Raw genomic sequence first — 26,482 nt, 5'->3', positions numbered from 1 at the left:
GGGCTAAAGGGTAAATAGTGGGGGAAAAGTATGTTTCCAGTTACTCTGGATATGCAAAATGTATTGTAAGAAGTTACCATGTTTATGGTCAGTTTTTGGAAGAGAATAGCATTTGAATGTACTTGTGAACTCTTTTTCTCAACAGCTTCTTGGACAAACACATAATTTATTAGTGTGAACTAAGATATAATGTGAGGCAGGGGAGAAATAAGACATATATTAAACTGTAGTCGTAAGTCAGGGAACAAACACTTTAAACATAATGTGTTGGTTATGAAAATTCTCCAGACTATTGTATGAAGTGTTAAGAGTTGTCCGTTGCTTCTCAATTCCTGTAGATATGACACTTTTTCTTTAGTCTTCATTGACATTATGTATACCTTTTCTCCACTTTAGCATGAATTGTAATATTTCTTGGCTACCTTTTTCTTCTTATCTAGGAGAAGTGTGCTTTCCATATATTTAATAGAAGTTTATATTTATCAGAAAAATTGAAAAATTGGCTTTTTAGAACCAGGAAAAAACTTTCTATCCAAATAGTTCTGCTCTCCTTGGTTATCTTAATCTAATTTTGGATTATTTGATTTAGTCATGACCCTCTAGAAACAAATCTTTAGGTGCTGCTTAAACTCATTTTTCCTGTTTAAAAAACCTTCCTCTTCCACTGAAGAGTTCTACTTTAGATGCTTATTTTCTAGGTAAGGCTGTCGATTAATTGCAGTTAACTCACTTGAGTAATTCAAAAAAATTAATCCCGATTAAAAAAACTAATGACAATTAATTGCAGTTTTAATCACACTGTTAAATAATAGAATAACAATTGAAATTTATTAAATATTTTTGGATGTTTTTCTACATTTTCAAATATTGATTTCAATTACAATGCATAATGCAAAGTGTACAGTGCTCACTTTGTTATTTTTATTACAAATATTTGCACTGTAAAAAGGATAAACAAATAAAATAGTATTTTTCAATTCACCTCATACAGGAACTGTAGAGCAGTCTCTTTATCGTGAAAGTGCAACTTACAAGTGTAGATTTTTTTTGTTACATAACTGCACTCAAAAACAAAATTAAAACTTTCAAGCCTACAAGTCCACTTCTTGTTCAGCCAATCGCTAAGACAAACAAGTTTGTTTACATTTACGGGAGATAATGCTGTCTGCTTTTTATTTACAATGTCACCTGAAAGTGAGAAGAAGTGTTCACATGGCACTTTTGTACCGGCATTGCAAGATATTTATGGGCCAGATATGCTTGTATGCCCCTTCATGCTGCCGCCACCATTCCAGAGAACGTGCTTCCATGCTGATGATGCTCATTAAAAAAAAATATATTAATTAAATTTGTGACTGATCTCTTTGTGGGAGAAATGTATGTCTCCTGCTCTTTTTTACCTATATTCTGCCATATATTTCATGTTATAGCAGTCTCGGATGACGAGCCAGCATATGTTGTTCATTTTAAGAACACTCACAGCAGATTTGACAAAACACAGTGTGTGTACCAATGTGAGATTTCTAAAGATAGCTACAGCACTCAACCCAAGGTTTAACAATCTGAAGTGCCTTCCAAAATCTGAGCGGGACGAGGTGTGGAGCATGCCTTCAGAAGTCTTGGAAGAGCAACTACAAAACCCAAACCACCTATAAAGAAAACCAATCTTCTCTTGGTGGCATCTGACTCAGATGATGGAAATGAACGTGCATCAGTCTGCATGGCTTTGGATCATTATCAAGCAGAACCAGTCATCAACATATCCTCTGGAATGGGATTTGAAGCATGAACCTTTAGAAACTACAAGTCCACTCAGTCCTAAAGTTTTACATTGTTCTGTTTTTGAATGCAGTTATTTTTTTTGTACATAGTTCTACATTTTAAGTCCAACTTTCATGATAAAGTGATTGCACTACAGTAGTTGTAATGGGGGAATTGAAAAATACTATTTCTTTTGTTTTTTACAGTACAAATGTTTGTAATCAAATATAAATATAAGGTGAGCACTGTACACTTTGTATTCTGTGTTGTAATTGAGATCAATATATTTGAAAATGTAGAAAACAGCCAAAAATATTTAAATAAATGGTATTCTATTATTGTTTAACAGTACCATTAATCAGGATTAATTTTTTTTAACTGTTTGACAGCCCTACTTCTAGGTTATCTGTACAATTTTCCCCCACTAGTGAGAGTTTAAAAAATGTAAATCAGCTTTACTTGTCTCTTTCATCATTTTGAAAATTTGTTAATTCATGTCATACTGTTGTCCTTTCAAAGACAATGAGTACATCTTCATAGTCATTCCATATTATTTTGATGCTTGATGTCTGGAACTGTCTTTGTTTCCCATACACTACAATCTCTGCAAGGAAACAGCCCTCCTCTGATACAGGTACCAGGGAGGGACAATTTTTCATTTTGGATCTCCCGTGACGTTAATCCTAGTCCTCTGGCAGTACAGTAGTATCTTTTGCAGTCTTTTGTAGTGCTGTTCTGCACTTGATGGATGTTTTCAATGATTCTTTCATAGTAACCTTCGTATCTTTTGCCTGATTGATATATTGGGTGTCATGTTTATCGCATATCCCTTAGTTGAGTCCCTCTCTCCTGGATTAAGCATATTATCTTTGTCTACAGTGGACTTTGTTTGCTACTTACAGATCCAGTCATCCTAACTCTCCAGCTCCTTTTTAATCTAGTTGCATGGTTTCCCATTGATTACTAAACCTCCAATTCTATTGTAATGTGTAAATTTGGGAGCAGATGTATTTGAATGCCTCTCCTAAATGAAATTTTTTCAGTATCTCTGAGGTCCAAAAAGTAACCTGTGTATAGAATTTCTGTACAATAGGAAAAGTTTGTGTCTAGACTGCCCTTTATGTCCTGCTCTTAAATCAATTTTCTGTTTCACATTTTATTTAACATCCTATTTTATTACTTCCTGCTTTAGCCAGTAATCTCTATTACTTTGAAATGCAGCCTTGTCAAATGCTTTGAGGAATCTTAATATATTACAGCCAGTGAATAGTCCTGATCTGTCATCATGACAGTCATTATTTCTAAGAACCGTGGGTTACTGAAGCATGATTTTACATAGCCAAATCGTGTTTGGAGAGAGACACGCACCACAGAAACACAAAGTGAATGTTTTAGAAAATCTGTAATGGCATCTATGTAGGATGTGTTAGACATTTTAATAAGGACATAACAGCAAAAGAATGGGAAATTATCAGACTAAAATTGGACAGAACTTTTATTTCCATGTTGTATGTGGTAGAAATACGTTTATCAGTATTTGTGCAAAAATGTAAAATCTTGCTACAGTGTGCTTTAAATTGTTGATATGTTTTTCGTGCTGATATACAGCACCAAGTTAGTAATCCTGACCCCTTGATAATCTTGACAGGAAAGCTGTTGTCTGGGATTTTTTTTTAACACTATTTCTGTATTCACTCATGCAGCTCCACCAGTGCTAGTAATGGTGGGTGTGTTAGTGTAAATAATATACTGGTATGTTAGCCAGAGTGCCATCTAACCCTCCTCAGAGCCGTTCTAGATAATACAATGACTAGCCACCTGTGTACAATCATCCTTGATGTGGAGCTCCATCAATGATACTTCAGTACAGGAAATTATTTTAAAAAATTCAGTATCAGTAGGGTCTGTCACTGAAGGGGAAGAGTTATGATGCACCTAAGGAACAGAGGAATGCAAGTCCCACTGATTTTCAGTGGGGCATATGCACCTAAATCCCATAGGCACATTTGAAATCTCCTATCAGTTTTAAATTAAGCCTTTTATCATTCCTTTAGCAATATTAGATCCATACTAAAACATTTTCCTAGTAATATTTGACTATTGTTTCAGTGCATTCATTAAATGGTTAGAAATTATTCCCAGTTTGGTGTGGAGTCTTATCATGAAGGGAGATGGATGGGAAATTAAATAGCTTACTTTTTAATTGTTATGCTAAATTAGATTTCCGTGTTAGTTTTTGGAAGAGAGAGGTACGTTCTGTGTCGTTTACACACATTCTGCAGCAGCCAGCATAGAGCAGCTCTCTGCTGTCTCATCATGGGGAGAGATCCTGTGGTATTTACCTGGGCCAGCCTCAGACAGGAAGGTGGCAGTCTGTTAGATTGTAGGGTCATCATAATAAAAATAAAATACATAAACTGAGGGATTCTACTCCTAGCATGAATGCAGTGTAGGTACAGTATGATTTCTGTAACAATGGGACTTTTTCTGTTTTTCCTTAGGAGGTAGTGAAGATTTGGCTACTAATTTTTGTCATCCTTTCTCTTTTCAGATAACTCTTGATGTATTGGCAGACATGGGGCATGAAGAGTTAAAAGAAATTGGCATTAACGCATATGGACATCGCCACAAACTAATAAAAGGTGTAGAGAGACTTCTAGGAGGGCAGCAAGGTAAATATATAAAAACAGCCAGCCCTACCTGTTAACTTTGAGTTACGTACACCTGGACCGGTCTGAAATAATTTTCAGCAGGCTTTCAGCAATTGCCTTGTAAAAGGAATGCTCTTAGACCACCCCCAGTCTTAGACCATGACTTTAAAGAGTCTAAGTGTGGTTAGATGTGTTCCTGCTTGCAGCATTGAACCAAATTCCGGCTAGGCAGTAGAGATAAAATGGCTGGAGTCAAAGGAATCTTTCAGTCCAGTGGTGCAAAGATGGGATGGAACCATTGTCTTGTCTCCTCTCCACCACATGGAGGGAAGGAACATGGATTCACCAATGGCAAGTCATGTTTGACAAATCTAATTGCCTTCTATGACGAGATAACTGGCTCTGTGGATGGGGGAAAGCAGTGGACGTGTTATTCCTTGACTTTAGCAAAGCTTTTGACATGATCTCCCACAGTATTCTTGCCAGCAAGTTAAAGAAGTATGGGCTGGATGAATGGGCTCTAAGATGGATAGAAAGTTGGCTAGATCGTCGGGCTCAACAAGTAGTGATCAATGGCTCCATGTCTAGTTGGCAGCCGGTATCAAGCAGAGTCCTGGGGCCGGTTTTGTTCAATATCTTCATTAGTGATCTGGAGGATGGTGTGGATTGCACCCTCAGCAAGTTTGCAGATGACACTAAACTGGGAGGAGAGGTAGATACGCTGGAGGGTAGGGATAGGATACAGAGGGACCTAGACAAATTAAAGGATTGGACCAAAAGAAATCTGATGAGGTTCAACAAGGACAAGTGCAGAGTCCTGCACTTAGGATGGAAGAATCCCATGCACTGCTATAGACTAGGGACCGAAGGGCTATGCAGCAGTTCTGCAGAAAAGGACCTAGGGGTTACAGTGGACGAGAAGCTGGATATGCGTCAACAGTGTGCCGTTGTTGCCAAGAAGGCTAATGGCATTTTGGGCTGTATAAGTAGGGGCATTGCCAGCAGATGGAGGGATGTGATTGTTCCCCTCTATTCGACATTGGTGAGGCCTTATCACAGAATATCAGGGTTGGAAGGGACCTCAGAAGGTCATCGAGTCCAACCCCCTGCTCAAAGCAGGACCAATCCCCAATTTTTGCCCCAGATCCCTAATTGGCCCCCTCAAGGATTGAACTCTCAACCCTGGGTTTAGCAGGCCAATGCTCAAACCACTGAGCTATCCCTTCCCCCCCATTTTGGAGTACTGTGTCCAGTTTTGGGCCCCGCACTACAAGAAGGATGTGGAAAAATTGAAGAGTCCAGCGGAGGGCAACAAAAAAGGATTAGGTGACTGGAACACATGACTTATGAGGAGAGACTGAGGGAACTGGGATTGTTTAGTCTGCAGAAGAGAAGAATGAGGGGGGATTTGATAGCTGCTTTCAACTACCTGAAGGGGGGTTCCAAAGAGGATGGATCTAGACTGTTCTCAGTAGTAGCAGATGACCAAACAAGGAGTAATGGTCTCAAGTTTCAGTGGGGGAGGTTTAGGTTGGATGCTAGGAAAAAAATTTTCATTAGGAGAGTGGTGATACACTGGAATGGGTTACCTAGGGAGGTGGTAGAATCTCCTTCCTTAGAGGTTTTTAAGGTCCGGCTTGAAAAAGCCCTGGTTGGGATGATTTAATTGGGGTTGGTCCCGCTTTGAGCAGCGGGTTGGACGAGATGACCTCCTGAGGTCCTTTCCAACCCTGATATTCTATGATTCTATGCTGCTCTGAGCACAAGGCCATCATTCTAGCAGGCTCCAGCATGAAGTACATACAGTGGGAGCAGCTCTTTGTGTACCTTCGCAAAGGCCAGTCATGGTCTAGTGCAGGGGTTTGTTCCAAGATTAACGCACACAAATGTTGGTTACTAATAACTAATTCCTGAATGGATCACATTGTAATTGCAAACTGTTGGAATTGTCTCTATCACATAGACTTCAGCTGCTTCTCTTGAAAGCAGAAATTGCTAGATAAGTTCTTCTCCCACATAAATTTTACTCTTTTAATATTTTATTCTATTTTAATACTCTTTTAATGCCTCCTGCTTTTCAAGCATTTGATCTAATTTAGGTTGTATTTCCTTTGTTTACTTCCTGTATTGCATTTGCTCCTGCTGTGGGGTTATTTAACAAGCAATAATAGTAAGGCTGGGTAAAAATACAGCTGGTATTGTTTCCTACAGTTGATTTTTACTTCTTAAATTCTTCCCTTTTGCAGGCACCAGTCCTTATTTGACTTTTCACTGTGTGAGCCAAGGGACTATTCTCCTCGACCTTGCTCCCGATGATAAGGAGTATCAATCAGTAGAAGAGGAGGTATTATAAATACAAATATTTTTGTTTTAAAAATTGGTTTGTGTTTGCTACTTAATATCTGTCTTGGAGGACAGTGTGGTTCTACACTGCAAAGTGATCCTCTCAAAATAACATGGGTGGGTTCCATGTTACTGCCACCCAGTGATTACAGATCAGATGTGATCCCTGATTGCCAGATCTTCAAATTCCGCCTAGGAACCGAAGGTCAAACTAGGTTCTTTTCCTCTCACACATCCTCAGTGCTCTGCGGGCCCAATTCCACACCCAGGTACACCTGGGCTAGTCACATTTTTTTCAGATTATGGCCACGGTGATACCGTCACTGCCTTTAGTAGAGCTCCACAAGTGTGTCACTGACTTAAAATAAACAAGCAGTGCTATTGGTGCTGCACAAAGAGAGACTCCAGGCCTGCAGCACCAAAGCAGTTAACAGGAATAAAAAAGATCTGACCCCAGGGCACTCAGGGAGCAGTAGGAAAGGGCCGTTTTTATGCAGTCTCTTTTAGCAAGCTAAACAACATCAAGGTCCTCTGTAGTGTGGGGGAAAAGGACCAAGCCCCCACAGCTCCATGGGGACACACCAGGCATCAGCATCACTCACCCCCAAAGACAGCAGTCAATCCTGCAGCTCTCAAAAAATGAGCTGAGAGTAATTGTGGGTGGAGGCTGGAACAACCATTTCTCCCCAGAGTCCTGGGTCATCGTTGGGAGTAGGACAGGTCACACAACAGCCCCATGATCCCCTTAACATGGCATTGCCTCTTGCCCCAAGAGAGACTAGGGGATGGGTGAGGCCAGACACACACTCTTCTGCTGTTGTGGATGGTGGTGCACATATTGCTGCCGCTGCTTTCGTTGTTGCTGGATGACTGCCCACGTTCAGATCTTCCTTGCTCTGTCCACAGTCTGCCAGCCAGGCTAACCCAGTGCTTCTCCCTGTCTTGCCACAATCTCCTGCTAGTGCTGCCTTCTCCACAGAGACACTTGGATACTAAGGCGATGAGTGCCAGGATAAGAATTTAGATAGGGTAGGATGGATGTTTGTATGCTGTGACCCTTTACGCTTACTTGTAGTTAGTATCCAGATGTGTATGCTCCACAGGGCCACGTGTGTGCCCTACCTACCTTCATGAAAGTTGTCAGTTTTTCCCTTTTTTAGCTAGGGTGTTTGGGAACATAGGTTAAAATAGACCAAAGGGATTGTGCTCTCCTTCATCCCTTTCCCTGTGGCTTGTATCCACTGCTTCAAGATGCAGTTCCTTATGTTTCTTTAAGCCTTTTGGAAACACCCACTGAATGTGCTGTTGGGTCTGGATCATTAATTCCCCTTACAAAATGTATTTTCTTGGAGAAGTGTTCAAAAGGCTCATATGACAGATCAAAATGAGGAGGGAGATTTTGGGTGTACTACTTTATGGTATTAGCTATTTAAATGGAAAAATAAACAAATTACATTGTAAAACCTTTTACCTTGAGCCCTAGACCTTCGTGTGTGATCTGTCCATTTCTGTTAGTAGGAAATCACATTAGGACATGCAGAATCAGGGACTTAGGGTGCTATTTTAACAAATTGTTTGCTTAGTTTAATAAGGAGGCATGGTATGACAACCTCATCATGTCCGATCACCTTGTCACCAGTGAAATACTGATGCCAAGGATCTGCTTAGCAACCCTAACAGCTTGCTGCCCTAGCAAAAGTCAGAATATCAACTGCGAAGTTCACATGTATTAGACTCTTTTGCCTCTCACTTTGTATAGTTTATGTTGATTTTCTGACTTAACATTGCCCTAGATTGTAACCGTTTCTGTGCTATGCTAGGTTTTTTTTGTTTTGTTTTTAAAGTTGAAAATGTTTAAGCTACTTCTTGTTTAGATAAGAGTTTGGAAATCCAGAGTTCATACAGGATCACATATAGCTTGCGTAACAGACAGGGTCAACTGCCAACAGAGTCAAATACAATATTTATTTGGGCTGTTATTAAATTCTGTTACTTTAACTGTAATTGTCTACCAAAAGTCACTTACCTGTAGGTGAAATTATAGTTCTTGATAGCAGGTAATAGTAATGTACAAACACCACAATGTATTGATTCCCCCCCAGTAACCAAGAAATGGAATATTATGTGCCTTCGTTATATGTTCTTTATTATGTCAACATAGTCTTTACAGAAAATCTTTTTTGCTTTTTGTAACATTATAATTGGAATTTTTGAAATTCAATGTCCATGTCTGTTTTTGACAGTAAATTCCAGTGTGCTTATTTTCTTACTTGGAGTTTTATTGGCAAGTTGGGTCATTTGATTTGCAATATGCTCCACTGGGACTTTCTGTACTCTAACAAATAAAAGAACATAGCTGTATTCAAATTTGAGGTCGCTTAAAATTTTGGGTTTCTTTGCTCATTCTCAACGAATGTAATCTGTTATAAGTATATTCACTGTTCCTCATTTTTTGGCCTTGCTTAAATGAACTCCCTTTCCAGCTCATTAATATTATTAGCAGGTGTCAAGTTTTATGTTTCAGAATTCCATTTGATATTTTTATGCAGATGCAAAGTACAATCCGGGAGCACAGAGATGGTGGCAATGCTGGAGGGATCTTCAACAGGTACAATGTCATCAGGGTAAGTCTCAAAGACTTCAGAAAATCAGAAGTAAAATAAATGGTAATGATGCTAACAGGTGGAATCATTTTGATATACTGCCCTGTCATTATATAATTGCATACAAAAATCCACATTACAAGAATGTTAAAGTTGCACAGTCAAGCACTCAGAAGGTCAGAAATACCAAAATTAAGACTGTACATCCATGCTGTGCAGTGAAGGAGGCAGGAGGTGACCGTGTAATTACAGACTGTACCATAATGCATACACACAAAGGGGACAAATTATTAAAGTGGAACAGGCAATCTTAATTCTGGCTTTTGATTGCTTGATTTTGCAGCCTTAACGTTCTGTTAATGTAGGGTTTTTTAATGTAATGTCCCCAATTTTTTTTTTTTTTTTTTTACAAAGCGAACTTCGACCTGCTTCGTGTTGCCTTGGTGTCAACAGGGATAGTATTGGGAGCACAGACGAGACAGCTGCCCTGCTTTCAGTTCCTGTGCCCAGTGCCACAGGAGTCCCTACAGCTCCTGGGATGGAACATGTGCAGTCCTATCACCATTACGAGCTGTGAAGGGATGGAGCATGCTCAATATGGATAGAATGGATAGTATTTTCAGAGAATTGCCAGACTCTGACAAGTCTCTACTGAGCATGTGCAAACTGAGATTTCTCAGAGGCTCATAACTTGGCCAATTTGGGTGGATTTTCCCAGGGATGGCAAAAGGCACATCCCTGACACCAGGCCTACCTGCATCACCACCACCAAATTTCAAGTCCCTGCTTCAAAGCTGAAAGCACTAGACTAGAGCTTCACAGCAAAATAGTATTATGAATGTTTCATGTGCACAAAACAACACATTTTCCCCTAACTTTTTTCTCAGAAATGGCTGAACAGTTTTTGCCTAAATTTTCCAACAAAATTCTGCCTAAGGCAGGAATCTAAAATTACAGCCCAAAAGGTAAAAGTTTGGCAAAGTGATAAGCAACTGAAAACAGAATCTTATAACAGGAAGTGTTGGGCTACCTTGACTAAGGTGGTCTGCCAGCTCTCTGTAATGTTTTTTACCAATTTTGTTTTAAAAGCAAAAGCTTAGGTACCGAACCACCCCAGATATTTGTTATACAGTCCATGCCTCTTGCTACAGTTTCACTTTACTGTATAGAATTACATTTCATTAGAATTGAATCATATTTTTTGTTTACACTGTAGATTCAAAAGGTTGTGAACAAGAAGTTGAGGGAGAGATTCTGTCACAGACAGAAGGAGGTCTCCGAGGAAAATCACAACCATCACAATGAGCGTATGTTGTTTCATGGTGAGGAACTAGTCTCTATTTCTAGGCTTCACGACTTCTTAAAAAAAAAGGGGGGGAGAGAGTAACTGTTAGTGTTAATCATTGTACATTGTTTTTGTTTTTCTGCTCGCTTTTCTCTCCACCATCAGAACATATGTGAGTGTGTTTTGATGAGAAAAGTTACACTTCAAGAAGTGTCCCTGTGGGTGCTTCACTTCAGTTATGCATGCGCCCATGCACCTTTGAGCCAAGATTTTTAGAAGCAGTGCCTGTTTGGCCCTTCCATGTGCCCTACACATTCTCATGCCCTGTTCTGAGGATATATACAACTGCATGCGGGATCCACCCTCCATTCTTTTTTAGGCTCCTTCAGCCTGAGATGAAGTGTAGTGTGTGCCTGTCCTCATCAGCCTAGTCCTCCTATATAGTTAGTGTTTAATGTTTGTGGTGGTAGTTGTTAGAATCACGGTTCCCTCTTTTTTTCTTTTTTTCTCCCTGTTAAGGGGGATTTTTTGGACTTTGCTCTGAGCGTCTGACTGGATCCCCTAGTTTTAAGAGCTTTCTTTCCTTTCAGGAACATATCCCTATCAGTGACAGGCATCCTCAGTGTCTCTGTCAATTTGGGAGACATTCATATCCTCAGCAAGTGCAAGTTCTGCATCTCATTCAAGAGCAGATCTCAAAACCATAGGGAAACAAAGTTTAGATTAGTGATAATCTAGTGATGGGGTGAGGGATAGTTCAGTGGTTTGAGCATTGGCCTGCTAAACCCAGGGTTGTGAGTTCAATCCTTGAGGGGGATATTTAGGGATCTGGGGCAAAAATTGGGGATTGGTCCTGCTTTGAGCAGGGAGTTGGACTAGATGATCTCCTGAGGTCCCTTCCAACCCTGAGATTCTATGATGGAACATATGACTGACTTCTGACCTGGGTACTGAAACCCTCCATGTACACAGGGCTTCAAGTGCCCATCTACTTTGAGATCCTCGTCACTGAATGCCTCAACATATACAGGCTGAACTACGCTGTTTACCTCTGGGCATCAGTCACCAAAAGTCTCAGCAGATGCAACTTCTGTGTCAGAAGTCCGCAGTACAGAGAGCTGTGTTACCTAAGGTTCTGGTTACCGATGAGAAGAATCGGAGTACTGGGTGTCTTAGAAAATCTTGGCCACCAAATCACAAAAAGACTCTGCATATCTCAGGTCCCAAGGGGAATTCTTTAGATTCTCCATGTGGTTCAGGTACCAGGATGGCCTCTAAGGTGTCCTCTGAGAGACAGACTACAAAGAGAGATTGGGTACTGAGGTCATCTACTTCGTACCTAGACCACTAGAGACCTCAAAGAGGACTACACCACCAGACACTGAAGTTGAATTTCTGGTACCAGCATGCATTGGGAGGAAGAGTCCCCTGCCTAGTGGTTAGCACCCCAAGGCAGCAGTCACCCCCAGTTAGTGTAGTTAGGGTCAGCAGCTTTGCCTAATGGGTGCAGTTCAGGGGTGGCATCTCTGCCTAGGGGATACAGGTCAGAGGTGGCACTGGGTTTGTATGAACCCAAAACTATGGTACCTAGTCTCTGTTTTCCAGGCAGTGTCAGGAAATAAATCAGTGGGTGATGCAGCACTTCGGTCTGATAAATGATTGGTTCATACAAAAGTGCTTCCACCCAAAAATCCTTGTTTTTATTGAGTACAAAGCACGCATCAAAAATAGCAATAGTCTAGAGCACCCCAGATAGATATAGTTACACAAAGTCTGAGATAGTGTCGAGTGGCAGCAGCAGGGTTCCAGTGGCTGGCTTTCCTTCTAGCCACTGGGGAGGTGGATTTCAGTGTCTCCTTACTCATAGAAAATCCAAACCCTTTCAAACCATTAGCAAACATGTTTACTTGTTCACCTTTCCCCAAAGACAGTCGTCTTGGTGTCCGTCACTTCTGTCCAGAGGGTCCAAGAGCTGGGAACTTTAATGGCGGATCCCCCTTTATAGAGTTTTTCAAAGAATCATTATAACCACATCCAGACAAAGATGGTGCTATGGTATCTTCTGAATTTCATATAAACCAGACAATTCATCTCCGTTTTTTTCCCCAAAATCAAATCAGACTCGGTAGGAATTTGCCTTCCATATGTTAGATGTCAGAAGCCTAAGGACATCAGCCTTTCATCTGGATAGAACCAAACCTTTCCAGAAGACCCCTAGACTGTTTGTTTCAGTTGCAGACAGATCCAAGGGACCCACAGTTTCCAACCAGAGGGTCTCAAGATGGATCTTTGGGTGTCATTCCAGAGGGTTAGCCCACTCTGCAAGATCACAGACTACTTCTATGGCATTATTTAAGAATGTTCCAGTAGTTGAGATTTGCAGACCTTCGACCTGGACTTCAGTACATACTTTCTCCAATAATTATGCTGTGGTTCATGCCACTAGATTGGATGCTGCGGTTGGCAGTGCAGTTCTATCTTGAGTACTAGATTCTGTTTCAGAGCTCCCTCCTCTCTGTGGGGCTAATGCTTGGCAGTCACCTGAAGTGGAGCAGCCATATGAACACTACTTGAAGAAGGAGCAGTTACTCACCTTGCGCAGTAACTGGAGTTCATTGAGATGTGCTCTCCTACCCATCCTCCTTCCTCTCTGCTTTGGAGTTTTGGGCAGGGATGGTATCCCTAGCCTCTGGTTGCCAGAAGCTAGGATTGAGCGACAGGGGTGGATCACTTGATTACATGTCTGTTCATTCCCTCTGGGGCACCTGGCATTGGCCACTGTCGGAAGACAGGATACTGGGCTAGATGGACCTTTGGTCTGACCCAGTGTGGCAGTTCTTAAGTTCTCTTGTGGGACTTTGTGGTAGAGAAGGAACTGAGGGCGGAACAGGGCACAAGGATGGGTAAGGCGCATGCATGGGCTGAACAAGCACTGCTATCAAAAATATCCAATCAAAGGCACAAGGGTGCGTGCACACCTGGAGTAGAGTCCCCATAGGGACACGCATCTTGAAGAACTCCAGTTGTTGCACAGGATGAGTAACCTCGCTTTTATATTTCAGACCTGCTATTTCTTTGTTAAACCATATTCAGTGCAAGCCACTTTGCTGGACCTATTGGCAGCCCTTGGGAAGGACATTTAGTTGAAGTTGGTCCTGCTTTGAGCAGGGGGTTGGACTAGATGACCTCCTGAGGTCCCTTCCAACCCTGATCTTCTATGATTCTATGACATTGCATTGCCATGAGAGAGGCAGGATGTCAGAGAAAGGAGGGGAGCTGCACCATGCCAGGGTAGGTTAGGGAGCCAGAGAGGACAGAAAGAACAAGGAGGACATCAAAAGACTCTGGAGAACTGCTCAGAAATGCTTGCAAACTACAGCCTCCTGAATAGCTTAAGCAAATTGCACAAGCCACAGTAAAAGTCAGTTTCGTGTAGCAAAACATTGTCAGGATAATCAGACATGCCTATCTTAGGTGGAATTAACTGCTGAAGAATGATTACATTTGACAAGATAAATTGCACTGATATTTGAGTGCCGGGGGAGGTGGGAAGACATGTAATGAGATTTAGTAAATGAATAACAAATATCATGAGTCATCTGTAGGATTCTGGTACATAATGATAAATCCCATCCCCTACAGTATTTTATCAGATATAGCTTCCCCTTGAGTTGACTGAATTCATTTTCAAACATTTAATTTACATATTACACCTAAACAAGTACCTCTTATCAGCAAAAGTCTACAGTAAGTCTGAGCTCCAACCTGCACAAAAGCTAACCCCCCCTTTATGCGTCTTTCTGTTCTAGGGTCTCCTTTTATTAATGCCATTATTCACAAAGGATTTGATGAAAGACATGCATACATTGGAGGGATGTTTGGAGCTGGAATTTACTTTGCAGAGAACTCCTCGAAAAGTAACCAGTATGTGTATGGAATTGGGGGCGGGACCGGCTGCCCAACACACAAAGACAGATCCTGTTACATTTGTCACAGGTAAGTTTCCAAAGGATTTGCCCACAGGGAAAACACACCGTTTCTGTCTCCTTTATACTTTTTAGCTCTGGCATAGGATGTGCTTCAGAGAAAGACTAGCCACTTGGGCTTGGACATTGCATGAAAATTCAGTTTCACACTTTGTCAAGGCTGAACAGAAAGGGTCCCAGCAAGCCCTAGAAATGGTTTGAAAATTACATCTAGACATTGAGTTTACAGGAAGTATAAATGAAAGAGAATGGTGGCTTATGAATAAGGCTTGAAATATCAGGATTGAAACTGAGTGGATCTGATAAATAATAGTGATTGAATGCCAAGCAATCTTTACAGCTGCTTGTGCCTCCATGTAGTGGCTTCTGCTGGCAGAACAAACCTGGGATGCCAAGAACTGGATTTATTGCAGCTTGACCAAAGAGCAGGGTTTTTGTAGCGATTTTGTGTGTGTCATTTATTCAAGGCCTTGATTGTCAATGAAATACATCAATGAGCTCTGCAATGATTCATAGGCTAGTGGCCTTGGCCTTTCTCCCTCTCTGAACCAGTCATTGGGTGATAAGGATTTGAGCTGCCTGCAACGAAACAGTTTAAAATAAATTATAAAGTAGACCACCACAGCCTGCATTTTACCAGATGTCCACATGCACCGTTTTTTATGAAGGTTTTCCTTTCGTTCATGGTTTCCATTTTTAAAAATGTATTCTTAATTTCCTTATTTGAAGGCTCAGGGAAATGCATTTTGATTACTTAAACACGTTCCTAAATTTTGAAGTCGTTCTTAAGGTTTACAGTAGTCGTCTGCTCCCAGTAAGATTTGATTCATGTGTTGTGTTTGTTTCTCTCTTAGACAAATGCTTTTCTGTAGAGTCACTCTTGGAAAATCCTTTCTGCAGTTCAGTACAATGAAAATGGCTCATGCCCCTCCAGGACATCATTCTGTAATTGGCAGGCCAAGCGTGAATGGACTTGCATATGCTGAATATGTTATCTACAGAGGAGAGCAGGTATGTGGATTATAAATAGGGCCTTTCGTTTTCAGTTTTTATTTTATTTAATTTTGCCTGGGAATTTATCCATGTTTATTACCACAACAACAAAAACATGTGAAAATCAGTGCAAAAAACTATTATTAATATTTCTGGGTAAATATCAGGGTTTATTTTGGTGGACAGAAAGACGGGAAAAAAGTATTCAGTAGATTAATTCTTTGAATTCCACTCATCAGTGTGGTTTGCTGCAGAACTCAAAACCCAAGGCCACCTCTGAGTTTAAGAAAACAATATATCTCTAATCCACAAATAACTTTTCATTTGAATAAACAGTTTACTGTTGTAGACTTAGAACTATTAGCCTATAAATATTTACATTTAATAATTGGGCCGCAACGTTTGCAGCACATACACTCAACTTCATCCTTTTCTCCTGTTTTTGTTTTTTTAAAATTTTTGAATACTTCCTTATGTTCTGAAACGTGTTCTGAGACAGATTTTGTGTTCTCTTTCCATTTTAGTGTGTGAAATCTTTAAAATATTATCTGCTAGTCACTTGAAATGTGTACGTGGTGGGCATGAGATTCATCAGTACATTCAGATGTGCATGTACTTCAGAGCTTGCATGCGTGCTGTTTGTTGTGTATATCTTCTAGACTAATAATACATAGCCTTCCATAAACAGGCAGCTTTGCATGTACACCCAGACTAATGTATTATCATAACACATATCTCATGCAATATATTGTATTTTCTTAATAAAACAAGTTATTGTTTATATAGTTACATGATACAAAAGTAGGGTGAAAATTAGAAAAAAAATGAATAATCATTTTTGTGAAACCTGGGAGTTTTTCAGTAAAAATCAGTTTAAACTGAAAACAAAGGGGCTTAATTATAAAGCATCAGAATAATGGAATGTGCAAAATTTGTAGTCAGTGTGGCCATGTCATAAACCAAGTATTGTGTGCTTGTCTGATAACAATCCAGATAACATTCCCAAATTATGTACCAGTCAGGGCTCTACTATTCATTTGAATACATAGTGGTGGCCAGATCCCCAGCTGGTGTAAATCAGCATAGCTCCCATTGGCTTCAGTGGTGCTACACAGTTCTACACAGATGAGAATCTGGCCTTTGTGTATATATAATCACCTTCTGTCTGGTGCTCCTAGACAAGAGCCTCTTAAAATATGTGATTGGCCTTGGTAGTCTCAGCAGAGGGCACTGATTCTCCGTGGCCTTGGTTCTGCTGCAGTGAAGGCAGACTAATTTCAAAGACTTTGCTGGTAGTTAGTGGGCACAGCTAGTTAGATTCCAGTTAGTAGTTACATTGGTTGTTGCTGAAAAGTATACAATTGCCTTGCAAAAAGGGAGTTGGGGTGATTCCTTGTGTGGCTAAACTTAGTCTTACCTTTGTGCCAGCATAAGTTGTATTGAAGACTTGTTTTGAATAAAAACAGTTCAGATAAGACATTTGTCCTGGGAATAAAACTTTCCATTTACATGCCCCGTTTACTGTGAGCACCTGCAGGAAGATTGTCCTCACAGTCCACAGCTCAGAGGAAGCAGTGAAGCTCCAGAATGCTGTATCCTGGAGCAACACAGCCAGTGCAGTGCTGTGCCGTGCCACAGGCACCTGCAGTGAGGGACTGGCAGTGCAGTTACATTATGTGCTCAATGTCCATTCAGTAGTTAGTTTATTCTTAAAATGTTTGCAGGTCATGAAGCAGATCACCAGCTGGCACTTAGTTAGGGCCACTGTCCAGTCCAGTACTATTTCTGTATTCTGTTACGCTCTTGGGGGAGGTGCAGACAGGAACTTACTCGGGGTGTTAACTCAGGAATAAAGAAACTGTCTAAGTTTGGCTGTTGGGTCCACTCACCCATGCAGTGGTAATGCCCACATGGAGCAAATGCCTTTTTATTAAGACTTGTTGCCTCATTTCAGGAGGGCCTTGAAGGTTTTAAAGTTTGGAACCATATGTGCATTAGTGCTCAGCACCCAGCAGCTCCCATTGTTCTTCTTCGAGTGATTGCTCATGTGTATTCCACAATAGGTGTTCGTGCTTGCCACATGCACCAGTGTTGGAAGTTTTTCCCTGAGCAGTACCTGTAGGGCAGCGCCCCTAGCGATACCTGGAGTGGCGCCTCCATGGCATAGTATAAGGGGCACTGCGCGCTCACCCTCAGTTCCTTTTTACCGCCAGTGAAGGCTTCAGAACCGCTCTGCTCCAGCTTTGCTGCAGCTCATCCCCAGGACTCTTGTTCGTTCAGTGTTGGTACCTGCAGTTAGTAGTTGATTAGTTTAGTTTAGTTAGTGTGCCCGGGTCAGGGCATGCACCGTGCCCCGGGTTTTAAGTTGTGCAACACCTTCTGGGGGCCAATGCCAGTGAGTGATCCACAGGCAGACTGTTTACGTTCTTGGGTGAAACCCATCTCAGCGATTGCTGCAAGATTTGCAAGTCATTTAAGCCTCAGACCAAGAGAGAAAGAGACATTAGGCTCCGGGTCATCCTGATGGAGTCAGCGTTGACCCCGATTCTGGCGTGCCGCTCCAAGTCGGCACCGGGTATCGTGGTATCAGTATGCGGCGACCAACCAGCACCGTCTACCAGTCGGCACCGCTCCCCATCCGCGGGACACGCCAAGAAGGCTAAGAGGCCTTCTTCGTCGCGGCACCGGAGCAAGACTGGGGGAGAGGCTAGACCCATGCTGGGCAGTCCTCAGTCCCCATCGGCCTCCGACTCGGGTCAAGTGGAGTAGCCCAGCCCGTTCGGAGCAGGCTTCCCCGGATGTCCAGATGCCCTCCACGCCAGAGGCCCTGCAAGCGGCTCGGGACACTATGTCCATGCCAGTACCAGGAGCACCATCAATGTTGGCCACACGGTCCAGACGCAAGCCGCCGCTGGGATCTCTGCAGTCTCCCCCGGCTCAGTACCGGTCTCGGTAGAGGGAATGTACCTGACGCCGTTCGCCGCTCCGCGACCATCCCATGCATAGTACACGTAGGTCGCTGTCGACCCCCACCAGGCTGTCTGGCTGGGTTCCATCTAACAGAGACTCCTGGCATCGCTCCACCTCGAGAAGTGGATACCAACGGGACCAAGGCAGACGACACCAAGGGTCCTCGTCTCAACAGGACTACTGTAGCCAATTGCTATACGAATGTTGACGCCGTTCTCATTCATTGTCTCACTCCAGGACCCTGCCTTGGCACCGCTCCCATAGCCCCGGGTGTCGATCGCCAGTGCCTCACTGTCATGGATCCGCCTGCCGGAGCCAATCACACAGCAGCTGCTACTGGTGGTACCGTTCTTCCACAGCAGGGTCGTGGTCTCATGGTAGGCACCACTCCCGTTGTTGCCGCTCCTCCCAGTCCAGGGACAGCGGCAGGTCATATGTCAGCCCGGCCTCGCTTCGTAGTCATCCATCGATGGGTCATGCCAGCCAGGCTGAACAGCCTGCTCCACCGGTGCCACAGCAGGTGGCAGGTTCCTGGACCGGCGCAGTGGTACCAGTGGGCACCATGGCCCCTGATGCAGCCCCCGGTGGGGGCTCGCTCGGTGGCCAGAGCTTCTGAACAGCCGTCGGCCTCCCTCCCCTGGCCTCCAAAGAAGGAGTCGGAAGGACACACGTCTTCAGCACCGTGCCCAGACAGCAACCAGGGAATGGATCCTCCGATACCGGTGGACACGCAAAGTACCGCACCTATCTCCTCGCCCTCCCATGATGAGGCGATTATGGCCCCTCCTCCCTCCGTCCTGCAGGAGGACTTTAAAGCCCACCAGGAACTATTGAAAAGGGTGGCATCAAACGTCAACCTCCAGGCAGAGGAGGTGGAGACGCCCTCGGACTCCCTCTTTAATATTCTGTCTGCCACGGTACCGGGCAGGGTGGCCTTGCCACTCCATGAAGGAGTGACGAAAATTTCAAATGCAATGTGGCAAACCCGGCCTCGCTCGCCCCCATCTTTAAGAGAGTGGAATGCTAGTATTTTGTGCCTGCCAAAGCTCATGAGTACCTTTACACCCACGCTGCCCCTAAGTCCCTGGTGTTTGAGTCAGTCAGCCACAGGGAATGGCAGGGCTAAGCAGTCCCTACTCCGAAAAATAAAAAGACTTGAGGAGGCTGGATTCCTTTGGGAGAAAAATTTCTTCATCCTGGAGCTTCCAGTTACGGGTGGCGAACCATCAGGTTCTCCTGGGCCAGTACGAGTTTAATCAATGGGGCTCTCTGCCAAGTTTGAGGACTCCCTCCAGGAGTGCAACAGGAAGGAGTTCAAAACTCTGGTAGAGGAGGGTACAGCGGCTGCCGGGGAAACCCTGCAGGCAGTGTCGGATATGGCGGACGTGGCCGCATGGTCCATGGCCTTCATGGTGTCCATGAGAAGGGTGTCATGGCTCCTGCTGTCTGGGCTGTCCAGCGAGGCGCAGAGCTCCCTGCAGGACCTTCCATTTGATGGCAAGGCTCTGTTTGCAGAACGAACAGACACAAAACTGCATGGCCTGAAGGGCTCCCGCACTACGCTTAAGACTCCTGGCCTCTATGTTCCGGCTCCGACTAGACCTAAGTTTAAGCCGCAGCAGGCTCCCACCCATGCCACCCACTCTAAATATGAGCCCCCCCATAAACAGTCGCGGGACTATAAGAAACGGTCACAGAGACAGTCTTGGCCTGCCCCCCAGCCTGGGTCCTCCAAAGGCAAATAGGCAGGGAAGTGTTAGTTTTGATAGGACCCCCAGGGGTGACCTACCAGTTCTCATCAGGGATCCACCCCTAATAAAGCTTCCCTTCTCCAACCAGTTATGTGCTTTCCTCCTGGAGTGGTCGCAGCTGACCTCGGACCGATGAGTCCTCAATACCATCTCTCAGGGCTACACCCTCTAGTTTACCTATACTCCTCCCAACCACCTTTCACCCCCATCCCTCCTGGGGGACCCCTTTCACAAGGCTCTGCTCAAGCAGGAGGCGGGGTGGCTCCTTTGCCTGGGAGCGGTGGAAATGGTGCCAGCGGAGTTCAGATGCAAGGGGTACTACTCACGCTACTTCCTTATCCCGAAGGCCAAAGGGAGGCTCAGGCCCATCCTGGACTTGCGAGGCCTGAACCAGTACATGGTGAAACTCAAGTTCTGCATAGTCTCCCTGGCCTCCATCATCCCCTCCCTGGATCCCGGGGACTGGTACGCCACCCTCGATCTGCAGGACGTGTACTTCCACATCCTTATATTTGAGGGGCACAGACACTTCCTCCGTTTCACAGTTGGGTAGGAGCACTACCAATTTACGGTCCTCCTGTTTGGCCTATCTACTGCCCCCAGGGTATTTACAAAGTGTATGTCTGTGGTGGCAGCCTACCTCAGGCGCCGTGGGGTCCAGTCTGGACGACTGGCTGGTCAAGGGGAGCTCCTGGTCGCAGGTACGGGACCATGTGGCGCTCCTCCTGTCCACGTGCGCCACTCTGGCCACTCTACCTCCTTCACCTTAGAGCCCAGGGCCTGGTACCCTCATCCGTCAAGGTGTACTTGGCAGCCATATCAGCCTTCCACCCGCCGGTGCAGGGGCACACAGTATTCTCCCATGCCATGACTGGCTGATTCTTTAAGGGGTTGGATTGTCTCTTCCCGTACACTAGGCCCCCTGTCCCGCAGAGGGACCTGAACTTGGTGCTGGCCCAGCTGACAGGCCCCCCGTTTGAGCCGCTAGCTACGTGCTCCTGGTTGCACCTCTCGAGGAAGGTAGCCTTCCTGGTAGCGATTAGCTAGGTGGGTCTCAGAACTCAGAGCCCTGACTTCCGAGCCCCTGTACACAGTGTTCCATAAGGATACGGTCCAGCTCCGCCCACACCCCTCGTCCCTCCCAAAGGTGGTCTCCGCCTACCACATGGGTCAGGACATTTTCCTGCTGGTCCTCTGTCCCAAGCCCCATACGTCCAGTGGGGAGCACTGTCTCCACACGCTAGATGTGAGACGGGCTCTGGCTTTTTATCTGGAGCAGACTAAGCTGTTCAGGAAGGCTTCGCAGCTGTTCATCGCCTCGGCCAAGCACATGAAAAGTCGGCCAATCTCCAATCAGCGGCTCTCCAACTGGATCACCTCGTGCATCCGTACCTATTATGAACCGGCGGGAATCCCTCCGCCACCAATTGAGGGCACACTCGACTAGGGCACAGACCTCGTTGGCTGCCTTTTTAGCCCATGTCCCCCATTCAGGACATTTGTAGGGCTGCCACATAGTCTTCAGTTCACACATTCACCTCGCATTATGCGATCATCTCCCAGACCAGGGAAGATGCCAGGTTCGGCAGGGCCATACTCCATCCTGAGAATTTGTGAACTTCTACCCACCTCCAACAGATATAGCTTGGAATCACCTATTGTGGAATACACATGAGCAATCGCTCAAAGAAGAAAAGACAGTTACCTTTTCCGTAACTGGCGTTCTTCGAGGTGTGTTGCTCATGTCTTTTCCACATCCCACCCTCCTTCCCCTCTGTCGGAGTTGTCTGGCAAGAAGTAACTGAGGGTGGGGGGAGCACGCAGCTCCTCTTATACCGCAGCATGAAGGTGCCACTCCAGGGGTCGCTAGGGGCGCTCCCCTACGGGTACTGCTAGGGGAAAAACTTCCGGCACTGGTGCACATGGGGAGCACGCACACCTACTGTGGAATGGACATGAGCAACACATCTCAAAGAACACCGGTTATGGAAAAGGTAACTGTCTTTTCTCCGTGCTAAACACTGGAAAATGTGGCTCTTTAATATGAGCTCTTTCTGCTGTGCCCCCACTGGCATAGACATCTAGTTCTCCTGCTGCTTTCTTCTTTGCTCTCCTCCTTTGGTAGCTATGCTCAAGAATTCTGGTGCCGTGAATAACAGGGGGAGGTAAGGGGAGCAGTTATATAGTCCTTCCTACTGAGGAATCTCATTGATCTCTACTGATATCAAGAGAAAGCTAAAAAGCAAAGCAGGAGAGCCGATGGGAGGAGGAAGATGTTTATACTGAAACATCAGTGTTACAGTAACAGACATGTAATAGCCTCCATGGTCTAAATCCCTTTTGTAAGGGACTGGGCACAAGCAGTCTGGCTGGATTGGAGTCTGAACATCAGGAATGGTAGTTGCTGAGCAGGAGTTGGAGGACTCACAAGAGCCAGATTCAGTGACCTAGAGTTGGGATCAGAGGCAGACTGGAGTTGGAGACCAGAGGTCAGAGGTAGTACCAGGCTAGAGTCAGGAGGCAAGAATCAGGATCAGTCAGGCTGTGATTGGAGATGGGAGGTCAGGTGAGAAGGCGAAGTCTAGAGTCTCAGCCCGCCAAAGTCTGTGTGGTTGCCTAGACAACTTCCTGTGGCAACCCTGGGGTTTAATAGGGCACTTGGCCAATCAGAGGGCCACAGGGTACTATCACTCTGGCTTCTTTGGGTAGTGCTTCCTGCTGCAGCAAGGCTCCACAGTGCTTCCTGGCTGTAGCTCTCCATAGCCTCCTGGTGGCTCTGTGGGGAATGTTAGCCGCCCCAGGTTCTGCAGACCCAGGTTCTAGTCCAGGGACCCGTACATCTTTGTGGTACTTCAGCAATGCAAAATAAATGAAGGCTGAAATTGTAACTTACTGTCCATATCCTTCAGAAAAGCAGTGGTTTGTTTCTCTGCTTATTTTCAGGCTTACCCAGAATATCTCATTACATACCAGATCATGAAACCAGAAGCTCCCTCACAGACTGCAACAGCAGCCGAGCAGAAGACCTAGTAAATGTAGAGTGGTGAAGCAAAATATGATTTAAATCTTGGACTGGATGACATTTTGTTTCAGAAAATCAGTATCATATAAAATTCTTGACAACCTGGAAATAAGCTGTATGTCTTTTATAAAGCATTGCTATATTGACAAGTATAATATGAGTAACTGATGCATACTCAACTGCTACTGTTCCTTTTGAGGAAATGTTTACAAGGGACTGCCTTTTTACAACATATCTCAGGCTCATTCTCACCGCAGTTACCAAGTGTAAAACAACATTGCATTGATCTAGACTTTGGGAACATTATTCTACAAGCAGAAAACATTACCAGTACAACTCCATATGTTAAAATTTCACAGACTACTGTTCTCGTTATTTTTATTTACAGATAAATTGCATTAAACCCATAATTTCTTTTCAGCACACACAATTCAATTTATTGTTTAGAGAGATATTAGTCAACTATTTATTTTACTTCTTTTGTATTCTGAAATTGAGCCAGAAACTTCTTAAAAATATTTTGCACAAAGTCAGGTTGGCTAAAATCATTAACAATGCAATATGAGTTTCTTATCCAAGAAGGGGCTAGGTCCAATTCTTCAGCTTGGGGGTTTTTTGCACTTTTATGAGCAAACGTTGCTACAAGCATAACTTTAGGATGGAAACAAATCAAGTTTCAATTTGCTGCTTTCTCTGTCAGTTTTCTAGGGGAAGTATTAGTGAGCTTCATGACCTTCATAAAGCTGCCTCTTGTGCTAGGTAAAACTTCATGAAGCAGGTCAGTGCCCTCTGCTGACTAAAATATAAATATCACTTTATGAATGAAAGGTTAAAAAGACTGCTAAAGTACAATGCAGACTGTGAAATGTTCTCAAGTGACAGTGGCATATGATTCAAAAGAATCAATTTTGTGAGGGGATGAAAATTAGTGGGTAAAAAGCCAAAAGATTGTGTGCAGGAGTATAAAGTGCAGATCCTTAAAGACACGCCCAGAAACTGGCTAATTTAAAGCAACAAAAAGGATTACGCTATGTTGGGTTCATGTCATATCTTCATGCACAACATCACAAGTGAAGCACATGAGTGATGTACAGAAAAGATACAAACATTTATTTCTACCAGTGTATAATTGGTTTTAAACATCAATTAGTGGGGACTGGGTTTATATGAGAACAAAGCCAGGCTTTGTCCTTTCTAATCATCCTCTTACAATGTTGTGTTTTTATTTTGTCTGGGTAGGGGACGGTTACTTTCAAGCATTGCTTAGCATAATATAAAATGGTTTCAAATGTCCAATACAGAGGGCGTAAATTTAATAAAAACAAAATCTTGACTTCCTTTTACCACTTTAACTTTAGAAAGACGGAGGAAGTTGAAAATAAAACCATTTTAAGATTCTTTTAGAATAGGCTGTATCACCAAGAGGCACTGCAGCATTTGTTGTGCAATGACTTTGGAAAATGTATGTCTGAGAGAGCGATACTTTTTACGAGTGCATAACAGCCAGTGATGTTAAATTGCTCATGTTACAATTCTTGCTTTTTAATGCCTTTTACCTCCAGAAAGTATTGAAATGACAGGTTAGTGTATTGCCTTTCCTTTACAAAATAAAAGAATTGTCTACTTGCACAAATCTGTGGATAAAGCAATCAAAAAAAAATCTGAACAGAGATTTTCAATATAAAAACAGAAGAAATTCTGCAGAGAGATTCTTGTGGAGAACAAATGTTACCACTTATAAAATTGATAATTTGAGGCAGACTCGCTGAACTGCACACCATCTTTTGCAGTATACGTAGAGAAAAGGTTAGAAGCAACAGTTCCAATAAACATCAAACTTTTCTTTGTTTTGCTTAAGTCTCCTGTGCCAGCGCTGGACATATGGTTCTGAGTTTGGTTTTGTGACTCTAATATGCTTAGTCAGTCCAAACCAGAAGTAATACCCAGCTGTCCCTTTTAATTAAATTTCATTGACTCAAGTTGGGTGTTTGTGTTTTGGCTATTTGTTTAATAGTATTAGAATTCAAATGATAACAACTAGGCTTTGAAGTTTTGTATTCATTTAGAAGGCTTTTTATTTTTACGTTATTTAGTTAATCAGGGGTTGGGGATGTGACATCTGCAGTAGTTTCAGATAGTTGTTAAAATGCATATTACCTGTCATCTCTCATTAGACATAGTTTTAAATGGTAACACAGTTGTGCATCTTAGTTGAGCGAAACAGTTAACATGGGTGTAGAAGTTCAAAGCTTTACAGCTTTAAAAAAAACCCTATGCCTGATTCTGTTGTTGTTTGTTGTTTCCAATGTACTAATTGAACTAATGGCAGCTCTAGGTTTCATCTGGAGCACTAAACTTCTAGAAGACAAAAATGTGGTCCAATATCTTTTAACTGCCAGTGTTATGTATCTGATGTTCTGTGCAGAGTAAAGGTGCTGTGTGAGGAAATCATTTGCAGTGGTTTTTGTCTTGTAAATCACTTGATTTTGTAATGGTTCATGGCCAAAAGTTGAAGAATGCACATGCCCTAGTGCACCTGCTAAAAGTCATTCACATATCACAGAAGTCTAATACAGTTCTTGCCAAAAGAATAAGAAGTAGATCCTCAGCTGTTGTACATTTTCAGAGCTCCACTGACGGCACTTGACACCAGCTGAGGATCCATCCCCAAATGTCCAACCCTCTGGGCTTGTCTTCGCTACCGGGGTAGGTCGACCTAAGTTATGCTACTCCAGCTACATGAATAACATAGCTGGAGTCGATGTAGCTTAGGTCAACTTACCGTGGTGCCTTCACTGCACTGTGTTGATGGGAGATACTCTCTGGTCGACTTCCCTTACTCTTCTCAGAGACCTAGAGTACCGGGGTCTACCGGAGAGTGCTCTGCTGTTGATTTAGCAGGTCGATTTAGGGGGTCTAGTGAAGACCCCTGCTGTATTGATTGCAGCAACGTTGATCTCCCCATAGTGAAGACCAGCCCTCAGAGTTGCTTTCCTAAGAGTAAGCACTAAAACAGCTTTCTGGTGGAGAAGCCAAACGCTGTGATTGGAAGGAAAGCCTTTTACAAAAGGCATTAGCCAAGCAACTTAATTTCATGTCTATTAATTCTTTAAAACA

General features: G+C 43.5%; 1 protein-coding gene across 1 annotated transcript in view; it reads left to right on the top strand.

The window, feature by feature from the left end:
* TNKS (tankyrase) overlaps nt 1-25,813 on the top strand; it is a 267,604-nt gene extending 241,791 nt beyond the window's left edge. Inside the window, exons 21-27 of the mRNA XM_038398855.2 lie at nt 4,313-4,433; nt 6,659-6,756; nt 9,305-9,379; nt 10,575-10,680; nt 14,453-14,639; nt 15,484-15,640; nt 23,287-25,813. Of these exons, the coding sequence (XP_038254783.1) occupies nt 4,313-4,433; nt 6,659-6,756; nt 9,305-9,379; nt 10,575-10,680; nt 14,453-14,639; nt 15,484-15,640; nt 23,287-23,373 (831 nt within the window). The 3' untranslated portion in view covers nt 23,374-25,813. The remainder of the gene's footprint in view (nt 1-4,312; nt 4,434-6,658; nt 6,757-9,304; nt 9,380-10,574; nt 10,681-14,452; nt 14,640-15,483; nt 15,641-23,286) is intronic.
* Nucleotides 25,814-26,482: the final 669 nt, after the last annotated feature.

This window comes from Dermochelys coriacea, chromosome 4 (genome assembly GCF_009764565.3).
Source record: "Dermochelys coriacea isolate rDerCor1 chromosome 4, rDerCor1.pri.v4, whole genome shotgun sequence".
Lineage (NCBI taxonomy): Eukaryota > Metazoa > Chordata > Testudines > Dermochelyidae > Dermochelys > Dermochelys coriacea.
The sequence above is the reverse complement of the archived record's forward strand: the minus strand, read 5'-3'. Positions and strand labels throughout refer to the sequence as shown.